General features: G+C 41.3%; 1 protein-coding gene across 1 annotated transcript in view; it reads left to right on the plus strand.

Annotated features, from left to right (window-relative positions):
* Positions 1–25,842, plus strand: part of LARS2 (leucyl-tRNA synthetase 2, mitochondrial) — a 146,180-nt gene that overhangs the window by 81,501 nt on the left and 38,837 nt on the right. Inside the window, exons 10-17 of the mRNA XM_018565390.1 lie at positions 2,333–2,492; positions 4,181–4,285; positions 6,071–6,186; positions 10,096–10,379; positions 13,237–13,335; positions 18,026–18,163; positions 22,206–22,309; positions 24,681–24,863. Coding sequence (XP_018420892.1) covers positions 2,333–2,492; positions 4,181–4,285; positions 6,071–6,186; positions 10,096–10,379; positions 13,237–13,335; positions 18,026–18,163; positions 22,206–22,309; positions 24,681–24,863 — 1,189 coding nt within the window. The remainder of the gene's footprint in view (positions 1–2,332; positions 2,493–4,180; positions 4,286–6,070; positions 6,187–10,095; positions 10,380–13,236; positions 13,336–18,025; positions 18,164–22,205; positions 22,310–24,680; positions 24,864–25,842) is intronic.

The following is a 25,842-nucleotide window of genomic DNA, read 5'->3' on the forward strand; positions in this document are numbered from 1 at the left end:
CAGTGTCACCTTTACACTGGAAATAAGCTATTGAAGTGCAGATCGCACTTCAATAGCTTATAGCTGGGCTGCAGGAGCCCAGAACTGACAGCCCAGGGACCGGAAGTGATGCAATCTGCATCGCTCCCGGTCCCATAGAACGGGGAGGGGATCGATGAACGGAAGTTCGTCGAACTCCTCCCCAGCTCCCCGCGGACACCAAGATCGCCGGTCCCGGGCCCGTAGGAGGGGCAACGGAGCCCGGGAAGCACGGCGGGGGTGTCCGGCAGGGGGGGGGCCCTTCTTCGGGACGCAGAAGCGATCTGGCGACAGGGAAGTCGCCAGGATCGCTTCTGTTGTAAAGCCGACAGTCGGCTCTACAAGTTTAAACAGAGTCCCGGCGGCAAAAGTCACCGGGAGTCTGTTTAAACAGCCCCAATGCTAGCGACGTACACTGTAGGTCGTCAGTCACGAAGGGGTTAAGGGGTTCGAGGACCTGAGCTATGAAACAAGGTTGTTAAAATTAAATATGTTCTCTTTGGAGGTTAGAAGATTAAGGGGGGACATGATTTTCCTGTATAAACTATTCAAGGGCGACAGCAACATTATTATTAACAAACTGTTTATGGTTAGCTCCGTAACAAAGACCAGAGAGCACAACCAAAAATTGGTGGAAAAATTTTTTCAACACACAGGGCGAAAGGGGTTCTTCACAGTTAGAGCGGTTAAGGTCTGGAACTCGCTGCCGCAGGAAGTAATTTCAGCTAAGAGTGTGGAATCATTCAGAAAACTCCTGGACGAGTTCCTCGGAGACCATAACATTCAGGGGTACAGGTACGCCTAAGCAAAATCATACATGGACCAATACACACTCACACACCAACTCAAACATAAATGCATACACACAATAGGTTGGACTTGATGGACTCATGTCTTTATTAAACCTCAAATACTATGTAACTATATAAAACTGTATAACAATATGTACTGATGTTCACCGTGGAGTAATCAATCAACAAATCAGATGTAAAATGTCTGTATAACAAATAATGTAATCCCATAGATTACAATGAATAACTGCTTTTCGCAATGTCATAGCTCTGTGTATTTTGATTTATTGAAAAAGCTTGAACTATGAAAATATCCCACCACCCTTATGAAGACTTTTGCTGCAGCTCTTGACATTTCAGACTTGGCTGTGGATATTCCCATCATAACAGGAAGCAATAAGGAGGATATGGCTGTGGAGTGCAGCCTACAGAAGATCAGATGTGTTGGCAGCAAGATTGTTGTTGTCCTTAGCATACAGGGAAGCCTACTCTAGTGCTGTCCTTGGATGAAACAGCTAGCGGTGGGCAATTCCTAATAGCAAGCATTACTTCTGCTTCTGTTCCCTATTACCTGCATCTCTAGAATACAAGTATTGAGACAATGACACTGCCTGAGAGATGTCAGTCTCTTCTTGTGTGCTAATTTACTGCAATCTTCTCAGCTTGCATTTATACAATAACTAAAACTGCACTGTATGCAGACAGTAGATCTTCTCTACCAGATATGAATTTTAATGGCTTTTCTTGTACCATTAAAGGTTTATGATATTAGGCTATGTTCACACCATGTCTGGAGCAGATCTGCCAATGCAGTGCAATGCGTTTTTGATATGTTCGGTGCATTTTTTGTGCTTAAAAATAGGTGTTCAGGTGCAGTCCAGTGCATTCCAGTGTGTCTGCATGCATGTCTGATGCATTTCAATGCATTCCAGGCCAGAGAAAATGGGACGAGAATGGAACGGAATGGACTGCGCTGGTGTGAACACAGCCCAGAAATCCAATTGGGATGCTTTTTTGGTCCGGCAACAAACCCAGTCTGGACATGGTCCAGACATGGTGTGAACAAGCCTTTAAAATCCCTGACACTGAATTCCATACTCCATCACTTAACCTAACCCCCAGTATGACCCCTTAACCTCAGACCAGTTTGAAACCTAGTTTAGAAATAGGACAGTTGCAATCTGATTGGCTGCTATTTACATTACCTTGACTTTTCCTTTCCACATTTTCATTGACTAGTTCGGTTAAAAAGGGGACTCAGGGGCACAAAGTGCCTATAGGCATATGGTCTGGTCCCTAGGCACCCAACAACATTAGTTATAAAACTGTTAATTCGCTGTTCTTTTCCACTTATAAGCCTGAGCCAGAGTGTGAGCCATCTGAATAAGGCTATACCCCAAGATGGTCATTTAGAGACCCAGCAGCCAACAACGGCCCAGTGACTGTCAGATTGTCTCTGCATGTCCAGCCACCCTCTACTGTCTACAGTATGAAAACTTTACCTGCCTCCCTCTCTTTTGCAGGTGGACAATGTGGAAACTGGAGAAATTATTTCCGCCTATGCTTTAAACCCAGAAGCTATTTATGGGGCATCACACATTGCAATATTACCGAGTCACAGGTTGCTGCACGGGGCTAGCAGTGTGAGAGAAGCCCTGCAGGAGGCTTTAATATCAGGCAAAGGTGAGAAAATGAGAATTGTCATCTTCAGTGATCAAAGGTGACGGTGGGTCTTGACCCATGCTTTGAGGAATTATTGTGAAAATGTTGTATGCTCAGTTAGAGGTCAAGGGACACCTCGTTTCTGTCCCTCTGAAGATTAATAACATTTCTTTAATTTTTCTTGATGCAATGTAGCACATGTTGGTGCCCTCCTGGGCTTTGTCATAATGCCTCTGATCTGCCCAGTGGCAAAATGGATGTATTGGTGCCTACATGCAGTTAAAATGGGATGTTCAAGAGTTCCTGCTTATTCTGCATTGTTATACCCCCATATGTGACATGAAAATAGAAAAAAATAAATCTGGGTTGCCTGTAGTAACATTTTGTGCAGTGGACAGTGGAGATTTACTTTTGGACTAACAGTTCCAGTTGAGTATAATATCCCTATTCCTTTAACCCCTTGAGGACCATTTCACAGCCAAGGCCTTTTTTATGCGCATGTGTAATAAAATCCACATTTTAGCTCTGAAAGTTACTTAAAATCCCCAAACATTATATATTTTCTGAAAGCCAAGACCCTGTAGAATAAAATGGAGGAAGCTGCATATTTTTATGTTGCACGATATTAGCGCAGCTCTTTATCAAATCCAAACATTTAGTGAAAAGTGCGCTTAAGTTAATTTCAGTGCCCGGAGCACAATAATAATACACACTTTTTTGTAAAATATAAAAGATGAGGTTACAACGAGTAGACACCCAACATGCCCACGTTAAAAATTGTGTGTGTATGTGAAACAAAATTTAGTACCCCAAAAAGTCCATAGACAACGCATTAAAAGCCCCTACAGGTCATCAATTTAGATATAGGTATTGGCCCTAGAATTATTGCTCTCTCTCTGGCATGCGCGGCAATACCCAACATGTGTAGAGCGATCGTTGTTTTCATACGTAGGCGCACACTACATATGTTTATGTGAATACGCATGTGCTCGCGGGAGGACTTAAAAAAAAACATTTTTACATTTATTTTACTTAATATTTGTTTAAACTGTTTTTTTAAAACTTTAATTGCTATCACATAGGGGGGCTTACAAGCCCTCCATGAGATAGCATATTGGTGGTGACAGGTCCTCTTTAAGGTTATACTGGGGGTCCAAAAGATCCCTAGTATCACCTTTCCACTTTAAATAAGCTATTGAAGTGCAGATCACACTTCAATCGCTTATTACTCGGCTTCAGGAGCCCAGCAATGACAGCTCAGGGACTGGAAGTGATACAATTCACGTAACTCCCGGTCCCATCGAGCGGGGAGGAGATTGGTGAATGGACGTTCGCTGTTCTCCTCCCCAGCTTTCCGCCGACACCCGAGATGCTGGTCCTGGGCCCGCAGGAGGGGCAGCAGAGCCTGGGAAACATGGTGGGGGTGTCTGGTGGGTGGGAGGGCGGGCTCTTTACTGGCCCATAGAAGCGATTTGATGGCAGCCGACAGCCAGCTTTACAATTGTAAACAGAGTCAGTTTAAACGAGCCCGCTACCAATGACATACTATGTACTTCACTCGTTGCTCAGGGGTTAAACTGTAAATAGCTAATGGAAAATGCATAAATAAGGAATACTATTGCTAGTATACACCGTGTAAACATATTGCATTTGCATATGAGAAATCATTCTATTTATGTGTATTTCTTTTCTTTGTGTTGTGAACGCAGATTGCCTTACTCGTGTATCAGCAATAAATGTATTTACTAAGCAAGAGCTTCCTATTGTCATCTCTAAGCAAAGTGAATTTGAGGGTTACCTAGACACTAAAATTGGTAAGTTAACGCTGAATAAATGTATTAAATTGTCAAACTTTTTTCAACAATGAATCCAGATTAAACAAATATGCAATGTCTGGCAAAATATTTCTTTAAATTATTTCCAAAGCACTTACAGAGATTGTTTCCAAACAGCTCCAACTCTCCGCTCCACTTCCCTGAACTTCCTGTCCAGTACAAGATCACAAGGGACAAAGCAGTCTTCCGCAGCTGTCCATTTACTAGCTAGAAGAGGGACAGGGGAATGGCTTGCCTTGTTCTGCCTGTGTGTTTGTGGAGACACACATAGCTTGCTAGCTCACACTTCTTTAGATCTGAGGTACTTATTTTCACCAAGGATACAACTTCAGTCCCTCTTTTGGTAATAATATGGGATGTTTTTGCATGTAGTTTTTCCTATAGTTCTCCAAGTGTCCACCTTAGTGAATTCATTCAAGCTTGTCCCTTGTTCATCTTATTGCTTGCTTCTCTGGGAGAGAGTTTCAGCATTTGATGGCTTGACCTGGCGTTCCTATAGAGGAGTTATCTTGATGATATGCCCTGATCAAGTCATTTCATTGCAAGTGCAATTTTCATTGTGGCTGTGGCACATTGTTGCTATAGGAAATCCTCATTGGGGTTAAAAAAGGTGGTCATCCCAAGACCTCCTGCTTTCCAGCTCCCTTGTCAACTTCTCCCATGCTCGCCTCCAGGACGTCTCTAGAGTCTCTAATCCTCTGGAACTCTTTAACCCAACCTGTCCGTCTGTCGCCCACCTTGAGTGCCTTTAGGCATTCCCTAAAGACTCATCTCTTCAGGGAAGCCTATCCCACCTCAACCTTACCGCTCAACCATCACGTTCTCAAACAATTCATCCCCACACAGCTCCCTCCTCATGTATCAATTCCCCCTCCCTTTTTTGATTGTAAGCCCTCATGGGCAGGGCCCTCCTTACCATCTTGTCTTGATTTGTAATGTGATTGTAATGTCTTACTTATATTGTAAAGTGCTGTGCAAACTGTTGGCGCAATATAAATCCTGTGTAATAATAATAAAAACTGCATTCAGGAGGCGGCAGTATTGCTTGCTGAACGCTGGTTTTATTAGCACTATCCAGTGGCTTTTTTAGATTCTTAGCTCCTTTGGGGGCAGGGACTCTTGATTGGTCTATGTACTTTGCAGAGCAGTATAACTGAAAAAATACATGGGCCTCTCAGGGGTACATGAAAATACAAAACTTGTAAGGCCCTTGTTTTACACGGCAAAGAGCAATGCTCAAAATGAAGTAACCCCTAACAACCAATCAGCACACATCTTTATTGTTCTCACTGCCATATGCTGATGAATGGTTATTATAGGTAACTTTACGTTATTGCAGTTAGTGCTATTGCAGAGTTTATTTTACAGCAGTGGAAACAGCATTAGTTTACTGTAGCTCATAACAGCTGCCCAGGCGATAGAATTTCTGTGTATTTAAGGTGAATGTTGATGGGATTGTTTACCAGGGATTCGTGCGCAATACTTTTGATTTCACAATGTTTTTAGCTAAAGCCTAAGACTGAATTCATGTATTTAAATAAAGCAATCTCTTTAGTTATAAAATGAATAAAGATGCAAAGCAATGCTGTTGCCCTAATTGTGCACGTAGTACATTAACCTGCACTGTGTAACTGCTTGTCAGAATAGGATCAAGAAATCATTATGACAAGCACTGTAATAGGAGATATCTCACAGATGTTTTTTTTTGTTCTGTGGGTAATTGAATGTAGTATGCTTCAGTAACTCCGCGTTTACTATTGATAGGTATTCCGAGCACAAACTTGGAAGATGGCGTCTTGGCAGACAATTTGGGTTTGCCTTATACAAGGGTTACTGAAACACTTAGTGATGGCACTGAGAGAATAATCAACTCAGCAAGGGTAAGTGTGGTACTTTGGGAACATCATTTTCTGACAGTATGCAGTATGGGAGGCTTATTTTGTCATTATTTCATCATTTTATCTAATTTAGCCTTGTTATATCTGTGTGGGAACGCAAAGTTGGTCTAAACCAATTCCTAAACCAGTTCCTATGCTACAATAAAAATGGTGCTGATCTTTTCTTTAGAAGATGAGTATGAGGTGGGAGGAAGGGGTAATGCACAGAAAGTGATTTAATGACAGCTGTATCCTGAAGAGGTTAAATTGCTATTAAATCTTATGTGATCACATGATTGGAAACCATACTGATTGGTTCCCTGTCATTAGTGTGTGCTGCAGCTCCCAGTGGTAGCCTGATCTGACAGCTAGCAGCATGCACAATGTGCACTGCTAGCTGTCAAATGTGGAACACATATTAACATTCTCTCGGCACAGAGATCCATGCCTGGTAAAAATCTACAGTTTGCAGATGCCCGCTGGTTAAAATGAACTTTTAAGGAAGATCTCCAGGAATGTAAACGACTTACCCTTGCAGTGGGGCTATCCCCACACTAAACAGGTTGAGTGCTCGTTTTGTCTAGGGGGCTTAAATGAAGCAGATTTACTCACCTGATTCTGGCTCCGTGGCAGCCAGCGCTGACCTCTGTCACCCTCTGCTCCGGCTGCAGAATGTCCCTCGATGTCCTCACATCCAATGCAAGTCAATGGACCTGCATTATATGTGATGATTTAAGTGATCCTTAGACTAACGGAGCCCAAGGGAGAAGAGGCTGTGGGGACTAGAAGCCTGGTGGGACTGAGGATCAGGTGAATATATCTGCTTTATTTTAGCCCCCTAGACAAAAGAGCCGTTAACCCTTCCAGTGCAGGGGGTAGCCCCACAGCAGGGGTATGTTTTTTACATTTCCAGAGTTCTTCTTTAATGAAAAGCAACTTTTATACCTATTGTAAAAACTGAAAATCCTAATTTATTCAGAATGCATTTAAAATTGTAATACTTTAAAGTGTATCTAAATGCAAAAAAACCCAAAAACAAACTATATATTGTAGCTTACCAGTCCTTAGATTTGGTGGCTGCATTAGTTTTTTTTCAGGCTTTTTTCCCTTTATTTTCACCTGGTAAATTTTGCATATTACACACTTCTTGCCTTGGGGTTACCATGCTCACTTACCATACTGTATCTGTGGAGGAGAAGCTGTGTCACCCCAGCATAAGAAGTTTGTTAGGACTACAAAACTTCTGCCCCTTGCCCCTTCTCCATAACATAGGACTGTAGACCACATGGAGAAATGTGAACAATGCTGACTGATAGGAGTGCAGCACAGGCAGAGAGCCCAGGAAGTTATCAGCTTGGAAGATTTCTGACAGGATCAACAGTTATTTTTTTGCACTTTCGAAGGTATATTTAAAGATGAAAGGGAAGTTCATTGTTAGGGTTCGCATGCACCTTAATAGAGATTGTTTTGACAAACACAAAGTCATTTTGACAGCTGTTTTTGTTTTTTTTTTGCTATAAAACCCAGATGCTACTAGACTTTGGTGGTTACTGTGCTTTTGTCACCTTACCTCTTTGTCTCAGCATATCAAGATTCTCACAGCAGTGGTGCCAAGTCCTTATGTGTGCTTTTTGCTGTCATGTACTTTCAGCCATAACCCTTTGGTCTTGATTGTTGGTAATGTCTGAAATGTAGACTGATCGGTACATATCACAGTCGATAGAAATAGTTCTAGATGCTTGTCAACCTCATCTACCATTTTCCAGTATTTAAACTCCCTTACAGAAGGACAGTTTGCTTAAAAAGCCAAAGCCAACAACGAGAAGTATCACCTATGTTCTTGTTTTGTATACTTTACTATTCAAAAATGTTTTTGCTTAGCACTGTGAAAACAGAATGCAACCCTCTAGTTTGTGGCCACATACCTTAGGCCTCGTTCAAATGAGAATCAAGGGGGCGGTAAAGCAAAGCAGTTGATCTGTGGTAATACAGCCTCTTGGTCGCCTGCTGCAATGCCAGCTCTGCGGCTGCCCAGTGCTGTATATGGCTGCAATGCTTTGTGTCACAGCAAAAAATATACAGCATGTTGCTTTTGGCAGGCAGTGCTGCTTGTCAAACACAATCATTGCAATGAATGGGACTGCACCACAACCTCATGGGTATGCGATTACGCAGCAAAGCAATAGAAAATCCCCATTGGATTAAAAAAATAACACTGCATTCAAGAGGTGGTAGTATTGCGTCTTTAACACCGGGCTCCAATGCTCCACCACCTGCTTTTGAGAGGGCTGTGAAGGCTGCCACCTGTTTGAACGAGGTCTAACAGGGAACTCCAGGAACTAACACACTGCATAGCCAGGTGGGTGACACATTTGTTTCTTGATTCAGCTTCACAGCTTCCCATGTCACCTCTCTGACTAATTGTGGAACAGTTAGGGCTCATGTACCCCTTAACATGGGTCATGACATACATTTTAATGTGGTGTGCACGAGTAATGTTTAGTGCATTGCAATTGAAAGTTAAAGGAGAACTATGGGGTTAAGTCTTTTCCCCATAGTTCTCCTTAGGGTAACGGGGGGACACAAACTAGCGTCCTCCCGTCACCCTAGGCTCAGTATACCGCGAGCTGTAGCTCGCAGTATACTGAGACGCCGCAGCTGAAGCGGATCCCGACAATTGTGCCGGGATCCGCCCAGCTGCGTGACTGACAGCTGGCTCTGCCTATCTAGAGGCAGAGCCAGCTGTACCCTCCCCCGTCCGTTCCGCCAGTCAGCGCTGGCGGATCGGAGCGGGGAGGGGGGAATCAAGCCCCTCCCCTGCCACGGCAGAGAGCCGTGACAGGATCGAGAGGTGAGCGAACGCCGGTATGTGTTCACTCACCTCCCGATCTACTGAGCCGACCTGTGACAGTCTCATTGTCACAGGTCGGCTAGAACTATGAGGTGAGTGAAAAGCACTCACCTCATAGTTCTCCTTTAACTACACACCAACACACATTTATTAGCACACTGCAATGCACACATGCATATGCTCTGTGTGTTGCATTGTCTGCACTGAATACAATCATGCAGCTATACTTTCTTGGATTGACAGCCCATTAATGTTGAATAGGCTGTCTACCACAACACCCCTTAATGCAAAAAACGTGTACATTGCTGCACATTGCATTATGCTGTAAATAAGCCCTAAATCAGGCTCATCACACTGCTGCTTTATTGCTCAGTAAGCAAGTAGGTGACATTGAAACCCGAAAAAATTAATACAGGATATATTCAAGTCATCTTCCAGAGTTTGTAGTGTAAGAGGTTTGTGTGAATTGCAAGGCTTTGGCTGCTAGAACAGCTCATATACAAGTATGTAGTTGAACTCTGTATTTAGATGTTCACTGGGATTTCTGTTTAGGGGGCATTATTGTTATATAGTATTATAGAGCTGAGAAGGATTTAAACTAGTATTATTATACAGGATTTATATAGTGCCTACAGTTTGTGCAGTGCTTTACAAAATACGGGGAGACAGTACAGTTACAATACAATCTCTAAGATGTTTAGAAGGGTCCTGCTGGTGAGAACATACAATCTAAAATGGAGATGTGAGTAACACTACAGTGGGGATGAGTCGATAGAGAAGGTAAAAGTTAAGCATTAGGTAGAAGCAGGATGGCTTCCTTTGAATAGAGGAGTTTTCAGGGATCACCTAAAGGTGGGCAGATAAGGAGATAGCTGAAGAGATTGGGGATGGCAATAAACTGATACATCCATATAAGACCTGTGATAACTCCCTGAGACAAAAAAGTGTTGGTCAGCATGATATGATTTTTTAAAATTTATTATGATTAAGAACCTTATGACTCGGACATTTTCCTTGTTTTATCAAGTCTAAAATATAATGACGCTGTTGATTTTTTGCAGTTCACAGGACTTTGCAGAGATGAAGCAGTTTGCGCTATAACCCAACAAGCCCAGGATGAGGGAGTTGGCGGACATCTTACCAGTAACAAGCTAAGAGACTGGCTCATATCAAGGCAACGTTACTGGGGAACTCCCATCCCCATCATCCACTGCAAATCCTGTGGCACTGTCCCTGTACCGTATGAAGACTTACCTGTGCTCCTACCCAAAGTGTCTTCCTTCACAGGGAAGGGCTCTTCTCCTTTATCAACTGTAACAGACTGGATAAACTGCAAGTGTCCAAGGTAAAAGGACTCGGCATATTCCAAATTCACAGTAGAGTTACCGGTCATCATTTTCAGAATTCCTGCTGAGATGTAGCTTATCTCTCACCTTATTCTCATCATGCCTTATAATATCATCTAAGCAATTGTTCAGACTGTAAAGGTTCCAGACAGAAAAAAACCATAAATGTAATTTTTATTCAAAATACATCAAATCAGACACTTAAAAAGGAAATTACAGAAAACTCTATCCGGTATTCAACTAACCGGAAATCTCAATTAACCGGCAATAAAGAAAAAAAAATATCCACTGCACTCACTGTTTTGCTGATCTGCAACCCTCTAGGAGAGGGAGAGAGCGCTCTGCAGCACAGGAAGGTCGAAAAGGTGTCCGAAAAGTGCTGTATTATCCTGGGAACGAGTGTCTGAATGATCTGTCAAAAGTGCTGTATTATCCTGGGAACGATCGTCTGTGATCACTCCCAGTACTGCACTGTATTGCTCATAGATTACAATAGTGCCAATGTCAGGCAGCCACAGTGCACACAGCATTACAGCACCTGTATTACAGCACTAATACTAAGTGTGTCTTTTTGTTTTCATTTGCTTTTGATTACTGAGTGATCTAGAGCTGCAGCTAACGATTATTTTCAAAATCGATTAGTTAGCCGATTATTAAGTTCGATTAATCGGTTAATCGGATATCATGTAACTGTTGATCGCTCCGCTCGTGGCTTCTCCCTGCATAGAGCGGTGACTGTCAAGTCATCACTCCCTGCACTGATTCCCACTCCCTCAGCACCCATTGGAGGGACAGACAGGGGAGGGGGTGGGCACAGCTGGCTCTGGCACTAGAGAGGCAGAATCAGCTGTCAATCAGGATACCTGCAAATTTGCTGGGATCCTTCCTGGATGCAGCACGGCTCTGCGCTGTCAACATATAGTGGGCATTACCTACTAGATTGTAAGCTCTGACGAGCAGGGTCCCCTAACCCTATTGTACTAAAATTGCATTGTAACTGTACTGTCTCCTCCATTTTGTAAAGCGCTGTGCAAATTGTTGGCGCTATATAAATCCTGTATAATAATAATAATGACCCGGCTATATGCTGGCTTTGGATCACAGATGTACACAGATGTACATTAGTAAGTGTCCTGTGACCCAAAAGTAAAAGCCAAAAAAAAAGGTTTGCCTTTATATCTCTTTTAATGGCCCTGTATGGGAGAATGACCAGCTAGCTGTGTCCTTGGTTGCCCTTGTGTCAGCCCATGTGAGTGTCTTAGCAGTCTCAAGTCTATAATCATTTCTTGAACACACTTTCAGTAGATACTGCTGTTCTCTCCTGGAGAAGCAGACCAAACTGTCTGAGAAACACATTGAGTGGAATTTATCAAAACTGGAGCAGACAAAATCTGGAGCAGCTGTGCATGGCAACCAACCAATCATCTTCTCTGTCTCATTTTCAAATTTTAACTGAACAAACTGAAGAGAGAAGCTGATTGGTTGCCCTGGGCAACTGCTCCAGTTTTTGTCTGCTCCAGTTTTGATAAATTCCCCCCACTGAGATTAATTCCAGTTTCACCATGCACCTGTCCAGCCCAATGCATCATTCATAGCTCTTATCAGGCCTTATATAAAAGTGTATCAAAATGTTCTGGCACGTTAGGTACTGCAGCAATGTATATTACATGAGGGATGGTAATAAAACTGACTATACCCCAGTAATATTCAGTTCAAAAAGATTAATTATTGAATGTTTAATTTTCTAAGAATTAATGGGGTTAAATCATCAATTAGTTTCCACCATAGTTACTAGAAAAATAAAAGGAGCAGGATGGAAAATCTTTCTAGAATGAAGACAATTCTAAGAGTGAACTTACTTATTGAAGATGCCCATAGGATGTACTTCCTCAATGCACTGACACGGTTCACTCAGCCCTGTGAATATGCACTTCATGGTGTTACACCTCACAGAGCCTGCCTTCTGAACTACAATTCAACATCTGAGCAAAGTAACATTATCATTGCTTGCTAGAAGCAATGCATGATGGGCTACAGTTTTGAGAAATTGATATTGCATCACATCAAATAGTAGGGAAAGAGATGCAAAACATCCTGAGAATCCAGGAAGTTGATGAAAGTGATGGGTAGACAGAAGGCAGTACTCGCTACATAAAATGGATTTTTCAAGTAAGCTTTGATTGCAATATCAAACACAACTCTAGTATGTATTCCTATTACAATGCTGAGGTTATAAGAGGAGGAGTTGTTTACAACTCTTTTAAGGAATAAAAAGTCAGATTACTTAGAATCTGCCATTTTCACTAACTTTAAGAGGATGACCAGTAAAAATAGATAGAAATTGGGGTTCTCTTGTAAGACTTATTTTTGCGGCACTCTTGCAGTCTGCTCAGGGTGAGATTTAATCTGCTTTCAAAGGAAGAGATGTGTGATTACTGGTACCAATAAAACATGGCTTGCAGCATTCCTCTTTTATAGCTAATGGAACAAATAGTGTAACTGAGCCATTACCAGCTGACACCCTTTCTCATTTGTTTTGTTATACTGTAAGACATGGGTATCGGGATGTTGTGATAAAACCTTTTGTACCCACATAAAACAACACAGCAGTGGGCATTAGTACAACCACTTGTAAAGCAGTCCTTTAATTAGATCCGCTTATTCTACCCTGCAGACATACATGGAAATACGATAAATAAAGCATTGAAAGGATTTTCCTCAACGCTGAAGGTTCCCCAATTTGATGTTTTAAAATGATCTTTAGTGTAGTTGTTGGGTCTTTACTCTCTATCTCGTTTTATGTGTGTGCTTTAGCCACCGCAGAGACTTTGAAATTCTCATTTTTATGTGTTCTAGGTGTTCTGGAAATGCTGTGAGAGAGACAGACACAATGGACACCTTTGTGGATTCAGCTTGGTACTATTTCAGATATACAGATCCCCATAACTCCGAAAGGTAAAGGAGCTTGCAGACTGTTGTTTACAGCTGCACACACTGCAGGGCTTGTAGTTAAATGGGTAATGTTAGTATTCTCCTAATCTGGGTAATTCTTTAATTGAGTAAGATGCAGCAGGAATGCTTTATGATTCTTTGTGCCATTTTTAAAATGAATGCACTTGCTGTTTTTAATAACCTCCCTTTAAGAGGGGACAAGTCTAGTAAATGCTGCTAGATCTAGTGATTAGGCTGCTAGACTCAATCATTAAAGCAAGTAGCCTGACTTTTAGGAGATTATGCTGTACATGCCTGTAGCTAAATCCAGGGGCAGATAAATAATTACTCGAGCCAGCCCAGTGAAGGAACCTCCAGGCCATTTTATGTCGGTAGGCATTTCTTCCATTTATGTGCCTTAACTACCTGCCTGCTGGGATTTGTCCAGCCCTGGCCACATTTGGAAAATTACAATGTTCATAACAGTGCAGGGGGCATAATAAAAGGTGGCACTATGGACACATGCACATGTATGCACGTTGCTTACAATCCACTGCACCCATTTAACCCCTTCGTGACGGGAGACGTACACTGTACGTCCAGCCACAAAGGGACCAAATGACTCGTCACGTACACTGTACGTGACGAGTTATTTGCTGCACTAGAAGGCTGCTAACCGCTGAGAATCAGCGGTTACCTTTCAGTAATAGATGTCTAACTATCTAGAGATCCATTACTGAAAGGGTTAACCTTTTTCAGACACCCGATACCTTAATATCGGGTGTCTGAGAGTCACAGCAAAGCAGACACACATGTCGGCTTTTGCCGGCATTCTGACAGCTCGTATAGATCGAGAGATATCTCTCTCAAGCTATACTGGCTTTTTTTTTTTTATCTTTTGACTTTCAAGAATAGATACAAAATGTTATGTATTAGACACATAATGTATCTATTCTTGAAAGTAGAATGTTTAAGTTTTCTGAAACATTCACTGACAGCTGAATCCTGAACTGCTGCAGGATCAGTGTCACTAACTTATTATCGGCTGTTCTGAAGTTTGAAGCAGCCTGATAATAAAAAAAAATGTATTAATTTATCAAGCAGTAATAGTGAGATTAATTCACAATGACTGCCTGATATAATTAAATAAATAAAATTTGTCAGTATAAAAAAAGTGAAAAGTGTAAATAAATTTAAAAAAATAGTGAAAAGTGTAAAAAAATTAAAAATAAGGGACAAATAAATGAATGTATGTATTGCATTTTTTTTTAGCTGTGCTGGTTTTGTTAAAAAAAAATACTACAAATCAAAACTGGGAAAAAAAGTTTTTTTTTACGTTTTTTCCTCTTTTTTTAATTTGTATTTGTGCTAAGTGAGGCGTTAGACACACATATGTGATATAAATATATAGCCCTATCTGTCCTCTAAAAAACAATATATAATATGTGTGGGTGCACTTTGTAAGAAAGTATATTACTGACGTGGAAGAATCACAGCAAAAATGTCAAAAGTGTGTCAGTCATTTACGAACAGAAACCAAAAACAAGCTCAGTCATGAAGGGGTTAATGTTCAAGCAAATGATGATCATACCTGGATGTGTTGAAAACTGAGCTGTGGGATTACAGCTCAATGTCAATTTTAGAGAGGATTGCAGACATGTAGGCAATTTTTATTGCAGAAGAGAAATAGCTTGTATCTACACACTCAATACACATGATCAACAAATACTACACACTCAATACATATGATCCGCAGGTACTACACACTTAATGCACATGATCAGCAGGTACTACACACTCAATACACACGATCAACAGGTACTACACATTCAACACACATGATCGACAGGTACTACTTACTCAATACACATGATCGACAGGTACTACACACTCAATAGCAGGTACTACACACTCAATACACATGATCAGCAGGTTCTACACACTCGATACACATAATCAACAGGTACTACACACTCAATACACATTATCAACAGGTACTACACACTCGATACACATGATCAACAAGTACTACACACTCAATAGTTTTAAATATATGCATATGTTCAACTGCAGTTACACTTTTATTTGATGTCAGCTTTTCCTAACTGAGCGTATACATAGTTAACGGACCTTTTCCAGTTTCTTTGATGCAGAAAGAAAGTTATCCATAATCTTTTTTTAGAGACTTTTGGGTTTTCTGGAAAAATTTGACCGCTGAAGAGCACTTTTACTTCTTATGAGTCCTCGCTGCCAGTTCGGTAGACTCTGTTAACTTGGCCATACACTGCTTGAATTTCGTCCTGCTTACTCACCCAAAATTCAAGCTGTGGGTGGCCCTGATGGCACCACTTCATTTGAAAAAAGTCGATTTTTAAAAAATACTTTTGTTAAAGTAGCCAGGTCAAACATTGTCAGCAACAGTCACTGTTTGGCCATTCTGACAGCTCCAAGCTGTCAGAATACAATAGCTGGCAGGGAAGATTCTGTCATCCCCACTGTTAAGTGATCATGGGGGAAACTTGTGGTTTTTTTTTTTGAAAAATGCCAAGTGTATGGCCAGCTTTTCATTGACTAGTTGTGTTGAGATCAGTTGCGTTAGGAGAGAAAGTCAAGCTACATGTGGCCAGTTTAACCCCTTAGTGAGACAGCTTCAGAAAATGTTTTAGCTGCTGGGGACCACAGCAATTTTGGTATTTTTGCTATGCGTTTGTTTAACCATATTTTCCATCTTCTCATTCATTACCTACACGTATTATATATCGTGTTTTTTAAAGGACAAAATGGGCTTTAATTTGATGTGACACATGCATGTATAAATTCTTATTTTTTATGAAAAATAAAAAAAAAAGCACACAAAAAATGGAACACACACACATTTTTCACAGTTTTGGCAATAATAATGTGTACAATTAGTGTAGCTAACAGAAAGTAATTAATAATAAAACATTTTACATTTTTTTTCACTTTTTTTTGTTTTTTTTTTATTTACAGTATTCTGAGGAGACACTGTATTCTCCCCAGAGATGCTTTGTATCACTTTGTAGCACACTGATCCGACTTGCACGGCTCCACAAAACAGTGTGATGATCTGCAAGCGGGATCAGTGGCTGTAACAGCGATCACTAAGATTGACTAGTGCAGTAATCACAGTGCTGGGGCCCCCTAATTTGCTGTTGAGGGTCTGCCTCGGACACAGAGGGACCCAGCAACAGCATTAACTCCATTAGAGCTTGTCCCTCCACGGGCCAGCGCTCATTTCTATGCATGACGGGGTAATTCCATCACCGGTCTTAAACCAACTGAAAGTTCCTGACTGAATAATCCCGATATTAGTCAGGAAGGGGATAAAGTAGTATTCAATTATTACAGGGTGAAGAGTTTGGAGAAGACATGAGAAGTGAAAAATCTAGACCAAAATAGCTGATCTGGAAAAATTCTCCAATTCAGGTCACTTTCCAGTTCAGCTATGTTGTCCTAGATTGTTCACTTCTCTTGCCTTCTCCAAGCTCTTCACCCTTTTGCCAATAACCCTGTTAAACATTTGCAATATTGAATCCAGAACAAACAAATATACATTGCCCAGCAAAGTATTTCATTACATTTTTGCCCAAGCACATTTATCCTGTTTCTGAACAACTAACTCCAAAGCTGACTCTGAGCTCAGCTTCCCTGAACTTCCTGTTGAGTACAAGATCACAAGGGACAGCACAATCTCCAGCAGTTGTCCGTCTACTAGCTTAGAGAAGGGAGGAGGAAGGAAGAAAGGAGGAGGGGGGGAAGTGGGAGGAGCAGGGTAGTATCTTGCCTTGCTGTCCCTGTGTGTTTGTGGAGCCGCACACAAGGGTGGCTCCATAGGACCCTGCAAGGGAAAGGAGCCACTCTGAAACAAAATATCAGGGCTATTGCTCAGGGGACCAACTGATTCTGCGGGAAACTAAAACTTGTAAATATCAAGCAGCAGCATCCATTGTAAGTGATTTATTTAGCATTTAAAATAGGGTAAAAAATCCTTTTTACTTTTTTTTTAAATAATAAGATTTTATTAAGTGTTTTGGTACAATAATACAATAAACCGAAAATAGAAATTAAGGAGACCAGAAAGAGATCAATACAGCAGAAGGGCTGGCAAACACGATCTAATAAGAGACATTGGCATAGATATACACATTAGTCTTCAGGCTGATCCCATTCAGTATGGAGCAGCATCCAAGGCATCCAAATGTTAAGACGTGGGGTCAATGCCATGTACTTTCAGTAGTAAAGTGCGTCTCAAAAAAAAAAAAAAAGGGTGTTGTGTCCCAGCAATGTAGGTAGTAATCAAAGATTATAAAACATACAAGGACCAGAGAACAAAAGAGTCAGGGGGTGGATAACCAGAGAGGTGAGTCAGTGGGTTGAGAGAGAGAAGAAGATAAAGGGGAAAAAGAGGGGGAGAAAGGGGGGCTTTCATCAGGCCCCAGTGGCACAAATAATATGAATAGGGGGTTCCGTGACTACTCCAGAGACAGTGCATTAAAACCTTTTTGACTTTAATATTTCTTTCAGTTAATATAGGGACTATATAGTTTGCATTTGTCACTGTCATACTGCCAGGTAATGGGGTAATGTTGCCTATTCCCTGAAACACAAAGCTACAGTAACCAACTTTATCTCACAATACATGTTTTAATCATGCTGGTCTTTTATGACACGTGTTGTCATTTTTCTTCTACAGGCCATTTGACAAGTCCTTAGCTGACTTCTGGATGCCCGTTGATTTGTACATTGGAGGGAAGGAGCATGCCGTAATGCACTTATACTACGCACGTTTCTTCAGCCACTTCTGCCAGTCCCAGGGGATGGTGAAGCACAGGTTAAACTTAATGCCTAGGCCATTCTTTCAGCAGACTTTCATCAAGCATGAGTGATTGCATATCAATTTTCCTCTTGATTCAAGTAGTGTAGCCTGCAAATGCGGATTTTCCAGAGAATGTTCCACTTGCCTGTCTGGCACGCTGCGCATTTACATTTTCTCCAAGCTATTTTTGCATTTTGATCAGTTTGTCAGCATTTCAAAATCACTCCGGTGACAAAAGGTTTTATGTCTGTTATTAAAAAACAAATGCTGTATTATAGGAGAAGGAAGACCTAGTATCCTGGGAGCCACAAATTTCACAGAGCGGAGAATTTATTCCTTAACACATATATGAGGGGTTTTAGTCCACTGAGAAGTATAAGCAAAATTATAATTTGGGTTCTGTTGTTCACAAGGGGGCTGCAGGAAGTGTTTTTTTTTTCATTTTTACAGGTAAGCCTTTGTAAGGATTTATACATTGGCTAGACTAAGGGTTCATTCACACCTGTCTGTTGACCTGCGTTGATCTGGGTTGATCAACGCAGGCTGAGCACAAGAACGCATAGAAAACAATTGTTTTCTATGTACCCTGCTCACAGCATAACACTGCATTGAAGTGCGTTGCATGAAAATGCAACATGTCTTCTTTCGGAGCATACATTTGAACCTGTACAGATGTACACACTCTGCGGTTTACCATCGTGCAGCCTGTCATTAACATGTTTTGGGGGGTTGTATGCAAGATCTGTGGCTTCTGGGCACAGAGGCCTGTCTGTTTTTAATGTTACCTCTGTACCTGTGTAAATAAGCCCTCACATGTCAATGCGCTGCGGTGCATAGCTGCAATGCGCTGTGGTGCATAGAGTTGAATGAAATGTCATTTTGTGACACTTCAGTAATATTAGGCAAAATAAAGTGTGATGCTTTGTAACAATGCATCACACCACCACTAAACAATGCACACCAACACACACAAGTTATGCAGAGCATAACAAGTGCAGGCTGTGAGAATACAGTGGGGGGAATTTATCAAAACTGGAGCAGACAGAATGTAGAGCAGTTGCCAATGGCAACCAATCAGTATCTCTCTTCAATTTGCTCAGGCAAGATTTGAAAATGAGACAGAGCAGCTGATTGGTTGCAGTGCAAATCTGAAGGAACCTGGAATGTATCCACAGGAGCTTACAGATGCAGGGGCAGCTCATTGCCAATGGCAGCTCATCCCAAACCCTTGATGGTCAATATAATAAGGAGATAATGATCGTATGATCAATCCCTGTGTATGATCAAGATCGTCTGTCATGAAACACATTAGAGCTGCTTACTCTGGGGTGTAGAATTGTTGGAATGCAATAGAAAATGTTAATAAATTATCTTGCCATGAAATGCGATAAAAGCTACAGATGAATCGGAATGAAAACATCTTTTGATTATCTTATATTTTATGTATTTTAACTTGGCGTGCTGCCAGGCTGAATTATTAAATCGCTGTCTGTTGATATGAATCAGCCAAAAAGATTTAGGGAGCATTGTGTGTGTTAATAGAGACGGCTTAGCAGGAACCATTTCCTATTATTGTCATTGTAATACATTTACAGAGTAAGAGGGAAACTCATTACGTATGAATGCTCGGAGTGCTTCTGTCATCTTATTTAAAGCGCAGAATAACTGGCATGCAGAACCTTTACCAATTCATTTTATGTTCAAAAATAAATTATGCGCGAATCTTCTGCCCAAAGGACACACTGCTTGACAGATACTGTGAACTATTTTTCATAACGCTTTCTCCTTATGGTTTAAGGGAAATGATAAAGTATTTTCAGCAAGTTATTGTTTACTTGAAAGTAGTTTCTGATGTAACGCTGTTGGCTTTTGGAATTTTATTATTGGATTAAATAGAGAGATTTCTCCATTATCCACAACTGGTGGATTTGTGTTTCTGCAAAAGCTCAACCCGGTTTAACAACTGTATATGATATCAGCCACCAAGGAAGTGCATTCAATTATCTGAGTCAGACCTGACTGAGGCCTGAAAGATGAATATAGTAAAGCACAACCATTGTGTTGCACTGTTAAGCAGGAAGCAGAGGCATCATATGTAATGAGGAAATATGGCTGCCCATTTACAAATATAATTACACGTTTTTATTTACATTTAAAAGAGAACTATGGGGCTTTTATCCCATAGTTCTCTTAAGGGTCACAGGAGGACATATACTAACCACCTCCCGTGACCCAAAGCTCAGTATATAGCGAGCTACAGCTCGCTATATACTAAGAGTGCCGCAGCCGGGACGGATCCTGACAATACTGTCGAGATCCACCCAGCTAGCTGATTGACAGCGGGCTCTGCCTTTCTAGAGTCAGAGACAGCTGAGCCCGCCCCTACTCTCTTCCCTGTCCGTTCCTTCAGTCAGCGCTGGAGGATTGGAGAGGGGAGGGGGGAATCCCTGCAGGAAGCAGTAACTGACAGTCACCGCTCTCTGCAGGGAGATGATCGGGAAGTGAGCGAGCGACGGTATGTGTTCACTCACTTTCTGATGATGAAAATCACTCACTTCATAGTTCTCCTTTAAGGTTATTGCTTCCTATATTACATTTTTTTTAAAAACAGACTATTCCACTTTATCAATGTATCAATATTTATTGGGCTCATTTGAAATATAAACCTACCTGGTTAACTGCAGCAGCCGCTAAAATTATTGCTATCTTTTCTGTCCTTAAAACATGCAGTGGAGACTGAACTCTTAAAGTAGTATTAAACTCTCAAACTTTTTTTTCACAATAATAAATGCAGATCTAACAAAAATGCATTGCACAGCAAAGTATTTCTCCAAATTTTTGTCCAAACATACAGTCATCATGTTTTCCAACAGCTGGATGTAACTCTCTCAGCTCAACTTCCCTGAGCTTCCTGTCCAGTATAATTACACGGGACAGCCCAGTGTCCACCAGATGTCCATTGACTAATATCCACCAGATGTCCATTGGGGAGCAGGGAGGAGGGGAATGACTTGCCTTGCTGTGCTTGTGCGTTTGTGGAGATAAGCACAGCTTGCTAGCACACACAAGGCTGGCTTCCTAGGACTCTGCAGGGGGGAGGGCTCAGGGAACAAGCTGATTCTGCAGGAAACCAAAACTTGTAAGCATTAAGGAGCATTATCAGTCAGCTGCATCACTGTTCAGGTATTCTGACAACGGCACACTCGCTGCTGTTAGAATACAAAAGCCCAGCAGTGGAGATTTCCCCATTTACAGTGTTTAGTGGGCTGGATTTAAAAAAAAAAAACATGAAGTGTATGGCCTGCTGAACTAATATGCAGATTTTGACTGTTTCTCAAAAGTCAACAGTTAAGCCCTTATCTTAATCACTAACCAATTTTTTCCTGTCTGCTTAGGTTTGCAGGAAACAGTTCACAGTTAACAGTGTCCTGTTATACAAGGGACAGAGATTCCATTGACATTTGAACTATGATTGACAACCTAGCTTTATCTTCTCTATACTTTGAGAGAGACCGGTTCCTTTGACATGTGAATTATGATTGACAGCCTAGCTACATCTTCTCTATACTTTGAGAGGCATGATTCCCCCCATCGACTAATGGGGGGAATAAATGCACCCCCGGGGGAGGGAACAATAGCAGCCTTTTGTGTTCCCAGATTTTTCAGAGGAATTGTTTATAAGCTAAATGGATCATATTTGGCAGATTTCTGTAAATGCTGATAATGGAAAGGATTACTTTAATAGACTTGTCTTTACAAGTTGTGCTTCTTGGGACAGATAGGTCTTTCATTTGCTAACATGTTTGAATAAATGTTATATTGTGCTTTATCAGTTCACAACACATCCATTAAAGTAGAAAGGCACTTTCGTGGACAAGGTTTGCAGTAAAAGATGGCTTTAAAAATAAAATATACAGGACAGGGTAGAAGTGGATTGTGTAGCATTCATCTCTTGCGGTTTATTGAAATGTATGAGAGATCTGCTTGTGGTTGGCCTTAGTAAATGAACACCTGTATATGGCATTGCTTTCCTAATGTTCTCATTTCTTTGTTGCAGGGAACCGTTCAAGAAACTCTTGGTTCAAGGCCTCATCAAAGGACAAACATTTAAGCTCGCATCTTCAGGAAGATATCTGAAGAAAAATGAAGTGGATCTTAGCGGTAATTGTCTGGCTAAAAATAAGTAAATGTTTTGCCTATTAACAGAAAATGAGATATGACATAATCCTCTTATGTAGAGACGGCAGACTGTCTTCATAAAGGTCACAGCTTACAGTAAACCCTGCCTTACTCATTTCTGAATCTGTCCATGGCAGTCCTTAGGATGTTCTTAGGAGGTTAGATTGTTGTCACTTGTAGTGCTCTTCTGTATCCTGTATGCAAACAATTGAGCTTGTCAGTGTTTTCTGAAAACTGTGTTTTCCATGGCGGTTCTTAGGATGTTGTGATGTATATTGTGATGTTCTTATATGCCCAAAATGCAGTGATCAAGCCTGTCACTCCTGTCCAACAACCATTGATGGGACCAGGTTCTCTATCACCCAAGGTGAAGTAGATCAACTCTAACATTTCCACTCCCCCATCTTAGTGCCTGTGATCGGTACCTCTTGTGCCTTTGAGTGGGTCTGGCTGTGCCGACAACTGAGCGTCTTTGTGCTGCCACGGCAACATCCAGAAGGAAACAAGTATATGGAAATATAGTAGGTCTTGGGTGACTGTAGACAGCCTGATGACCACCAATGATGCTCCCATTTTTTTTCATCTGTAATCGCATTAGATAACAGTAATAAACTCCTGTGACCATCAGATGTGTTCATTCTTGCACTAGGAGACTTCTAAAACTTGCTGGAATCTTGTCTTGCAAGCATTACGTTAGGTCCTAGCGTTGTGATGATGCTTTTGAGAGATATACGTACGTTTCTTCCAGTGTGTGATTCCTAGGGAGGTATATGCCTGTTTTTGGGAAGCCTTCGATGTGATCATTTCTAAATTCATTAAATCACACAGATAGATATGAATTTACATTAAAAACACTAGCAGGTACACCACAAGGACATTGCCCCTTCTCTTTCACTATATCTGTGCTAAGCTTCCATCTGTTAGTCATGACAATACCGTAGTAGGATTTGTAATGTTTGTTTAAAAGAGAACAAAGGATTGATCCTCTGGCAGTTTACCACAAAAGCCATCCGTGTTGCTGGGTGCCATCCATTGCTGGCAACGCAAAGCGTGTTACTGTTTAACATACTGTATTTAGCTTCAGATAGTTGACTTTATTATTTTTGCTCAGATGGCACGCCTCCTTTCAGTCAGTATTTGGTTGCTGTGTGCTTTGGAGATACTTTTTATTCAAAAGTTCTAGTTACAGCCCCTAACAACACTTTACTTGCTGTATGGTTTGGATCCTATACCAACATGCTGTGTAGTTACAATTTTGTATCTTAGCGGAAACCTGTTAAGATAGAAATATGAAACCTACCCTTTTAGCTTGCTTTGAGACGAATATCCTTACTTCACTTCTAGGTGATTCACTGACCTGGAACTAATATCTGTATATTGGGTGTTTGAGCACTTGATAGGATAAAGATGACACCTCCACAGCATGGGGCATCAAAGTCAGCATTAGTGGCTCACATATTTGTCAGGTTCCATGTAATATTGATCCCTTTTGTTTTTCTTTAAATTAAAGTTCAGATAAATATTCGGTGGAATGTGCCCCTATTAGCAGTACTAAAATGTAAAACCATTAAAGTACTTTAAAGGAGAACTATGAGTGATTTCCACTCACCTCATAGTTCTAGCCGACCTGTGACAATGAGACTGTCACAGGTCGGCTCAGTAGATCGGGAGGTGAGCGAACACATACCGGGTTCCGTGACAGGAGGCTAAGCTCTCCTCCTGCACCATCCCGGTCAGCCTCCTGTGACAAGCAAATCAGGATGGAGAGCAGTGTGGGGGAGGATTCAGCTATCACAGTAGGCCGAGCCAGAAGTGCTCTTCTCCCGCACCGCCCGCTCAACCTCCTGTGACAGCCGTAGGAGTCAGGATGGAAAGCAGTTACAACCGATCTGTACTGTTTGCTCAGTACTTGTAAACAATTGAGGACATAGTATGCTTACTGTGTCCTCAATTATGAATGAACAGAAATTGCTCTACATCACTTCCTATTCATTCATGAATGTGGACATAGAAACTAATAGCCACAGGTTATGATTGGACAGATGCACTTAGTATAGAGGCTTCCTGTTCATTCATAACAGGGGCTGCAGAAAAAGAGATTGTGTCATCAATATCGTTTTCTATTTCAAAAGGGAAATATCAGGGTCTGTTTAGTATTAATAAAAATTAAATATTAAAAAAAAGTTTTTAAAAGGTTAGAAAATGTTTTTTTTCCTTTTCGGCCTGACACATTTTTTTGTTTCGGTCTGAAAATTCAATTTCGGTGCACCTCTAATTTGCAGAGGTTGTTGTTATCATTGTGATCTTATAACCATTTCATACCAACTTATTGTGTTTTTTAATGTATACAAAGGAGCTGAACCAGTTCATGCCGACACTGGGGAGAAGTTGCAGGTAACGTGGGAGAAGATGAGCAAATCTAAGCAGAATGGAGTGGATCCAGAGGAAATGGTGGAGAAGTATGGCATTGACACCACCCGCCTTTATCTCCTTTTTGCTGCCCCTCCAGAGCAAGATATATTATGGGATATAAAGAGTAAGTTCACTAGCCTACAAGCAGCGGGTTTAGAATCAAGTTCTGTCAGCTGTCTGGTGGCTGTGCGCTTTCCTTCCCTCCCTTCCACTGAGCTGGTATTAATTGCCTTTGACACTCGTGATTGATTTTGTGTGCTTTGGCCATTGCACAACAAGGCACTACAAAAGAAATCATATTACTTTCTATAGGGGCCTGTGCACACATATGCATTGTGTGGCAGTGCAACATGGAAAAAGGCGCAGGCGCTTCTTTTGGTGCTACACACAGTGCATTTGTAGCTCCATAGACTTCAGTGGGAATGTATAAGCTCCATAGACTTCAATGTAACATGCATTTTATTTGCGTTTTAGCACATGGCATAAAGCTCCCACCCCACTAGCAACCTATACTTTTTTTTCACCTTCTTAGGCCAAAGCAAAAGTGCATAATGCATTTAAAACGCATGAAAAACACTCTGCATGTAAAACACCCTGCATGTAAGTGCAAACGCACAAGTGTAAATGGAGATGTGAGGCTGATGTAGAAAACCTCCACCCAGAGTATAGCTGGGTAAATGTCAGTTGCATGACATTACTGCCACTAGATGGGGCCAAGGAACAAAGGCAGTTCATATGCTCCTCATCCAGTAAGGCTTTGCGACCTTCATTACCCAACTATAAGCTGGGCAATAGTTTTATACATCAGCCCCTTAGTGTGAAAGCTCTTTTAAGACAACCTTACTCTGAAATGTGGGGGCTGGCATTGCTGATCGCCTTATGATCATGCTAGTTGCATGGCTGTATTTTGGTTTTAATACTTTCTAAGTCATTCACCGTGATAGCACATGCACAACTGCAGTGTGATCACAGGCTAAATGTTGTGAATGGACAAGCATACATGGAGCAGAGACATGACACCAGCGTCTTCAATTATAGCTGCAGCACTGGTGTCGTCAGGGGGGTGCAAGTACAGGCAAAGCTTTAAAGGATAAGTTCACCTT

Source organism: Nanorana parkeri, unplaced genomic scaffold, assembly GCF_000935625.1.
Source record: "Nanorana parkeri isolate BGI_ZX_2015 unplaced genomic scaffold, ASM93562v1 scaffold840, whole genome shotgun sequence".
Taxonomy (NCBI): Eukaryota; Metazoa; Chordata; class Amphibia; order Anura; family Dicroglossidae; genus Nanorana; species Nanorana parkeri.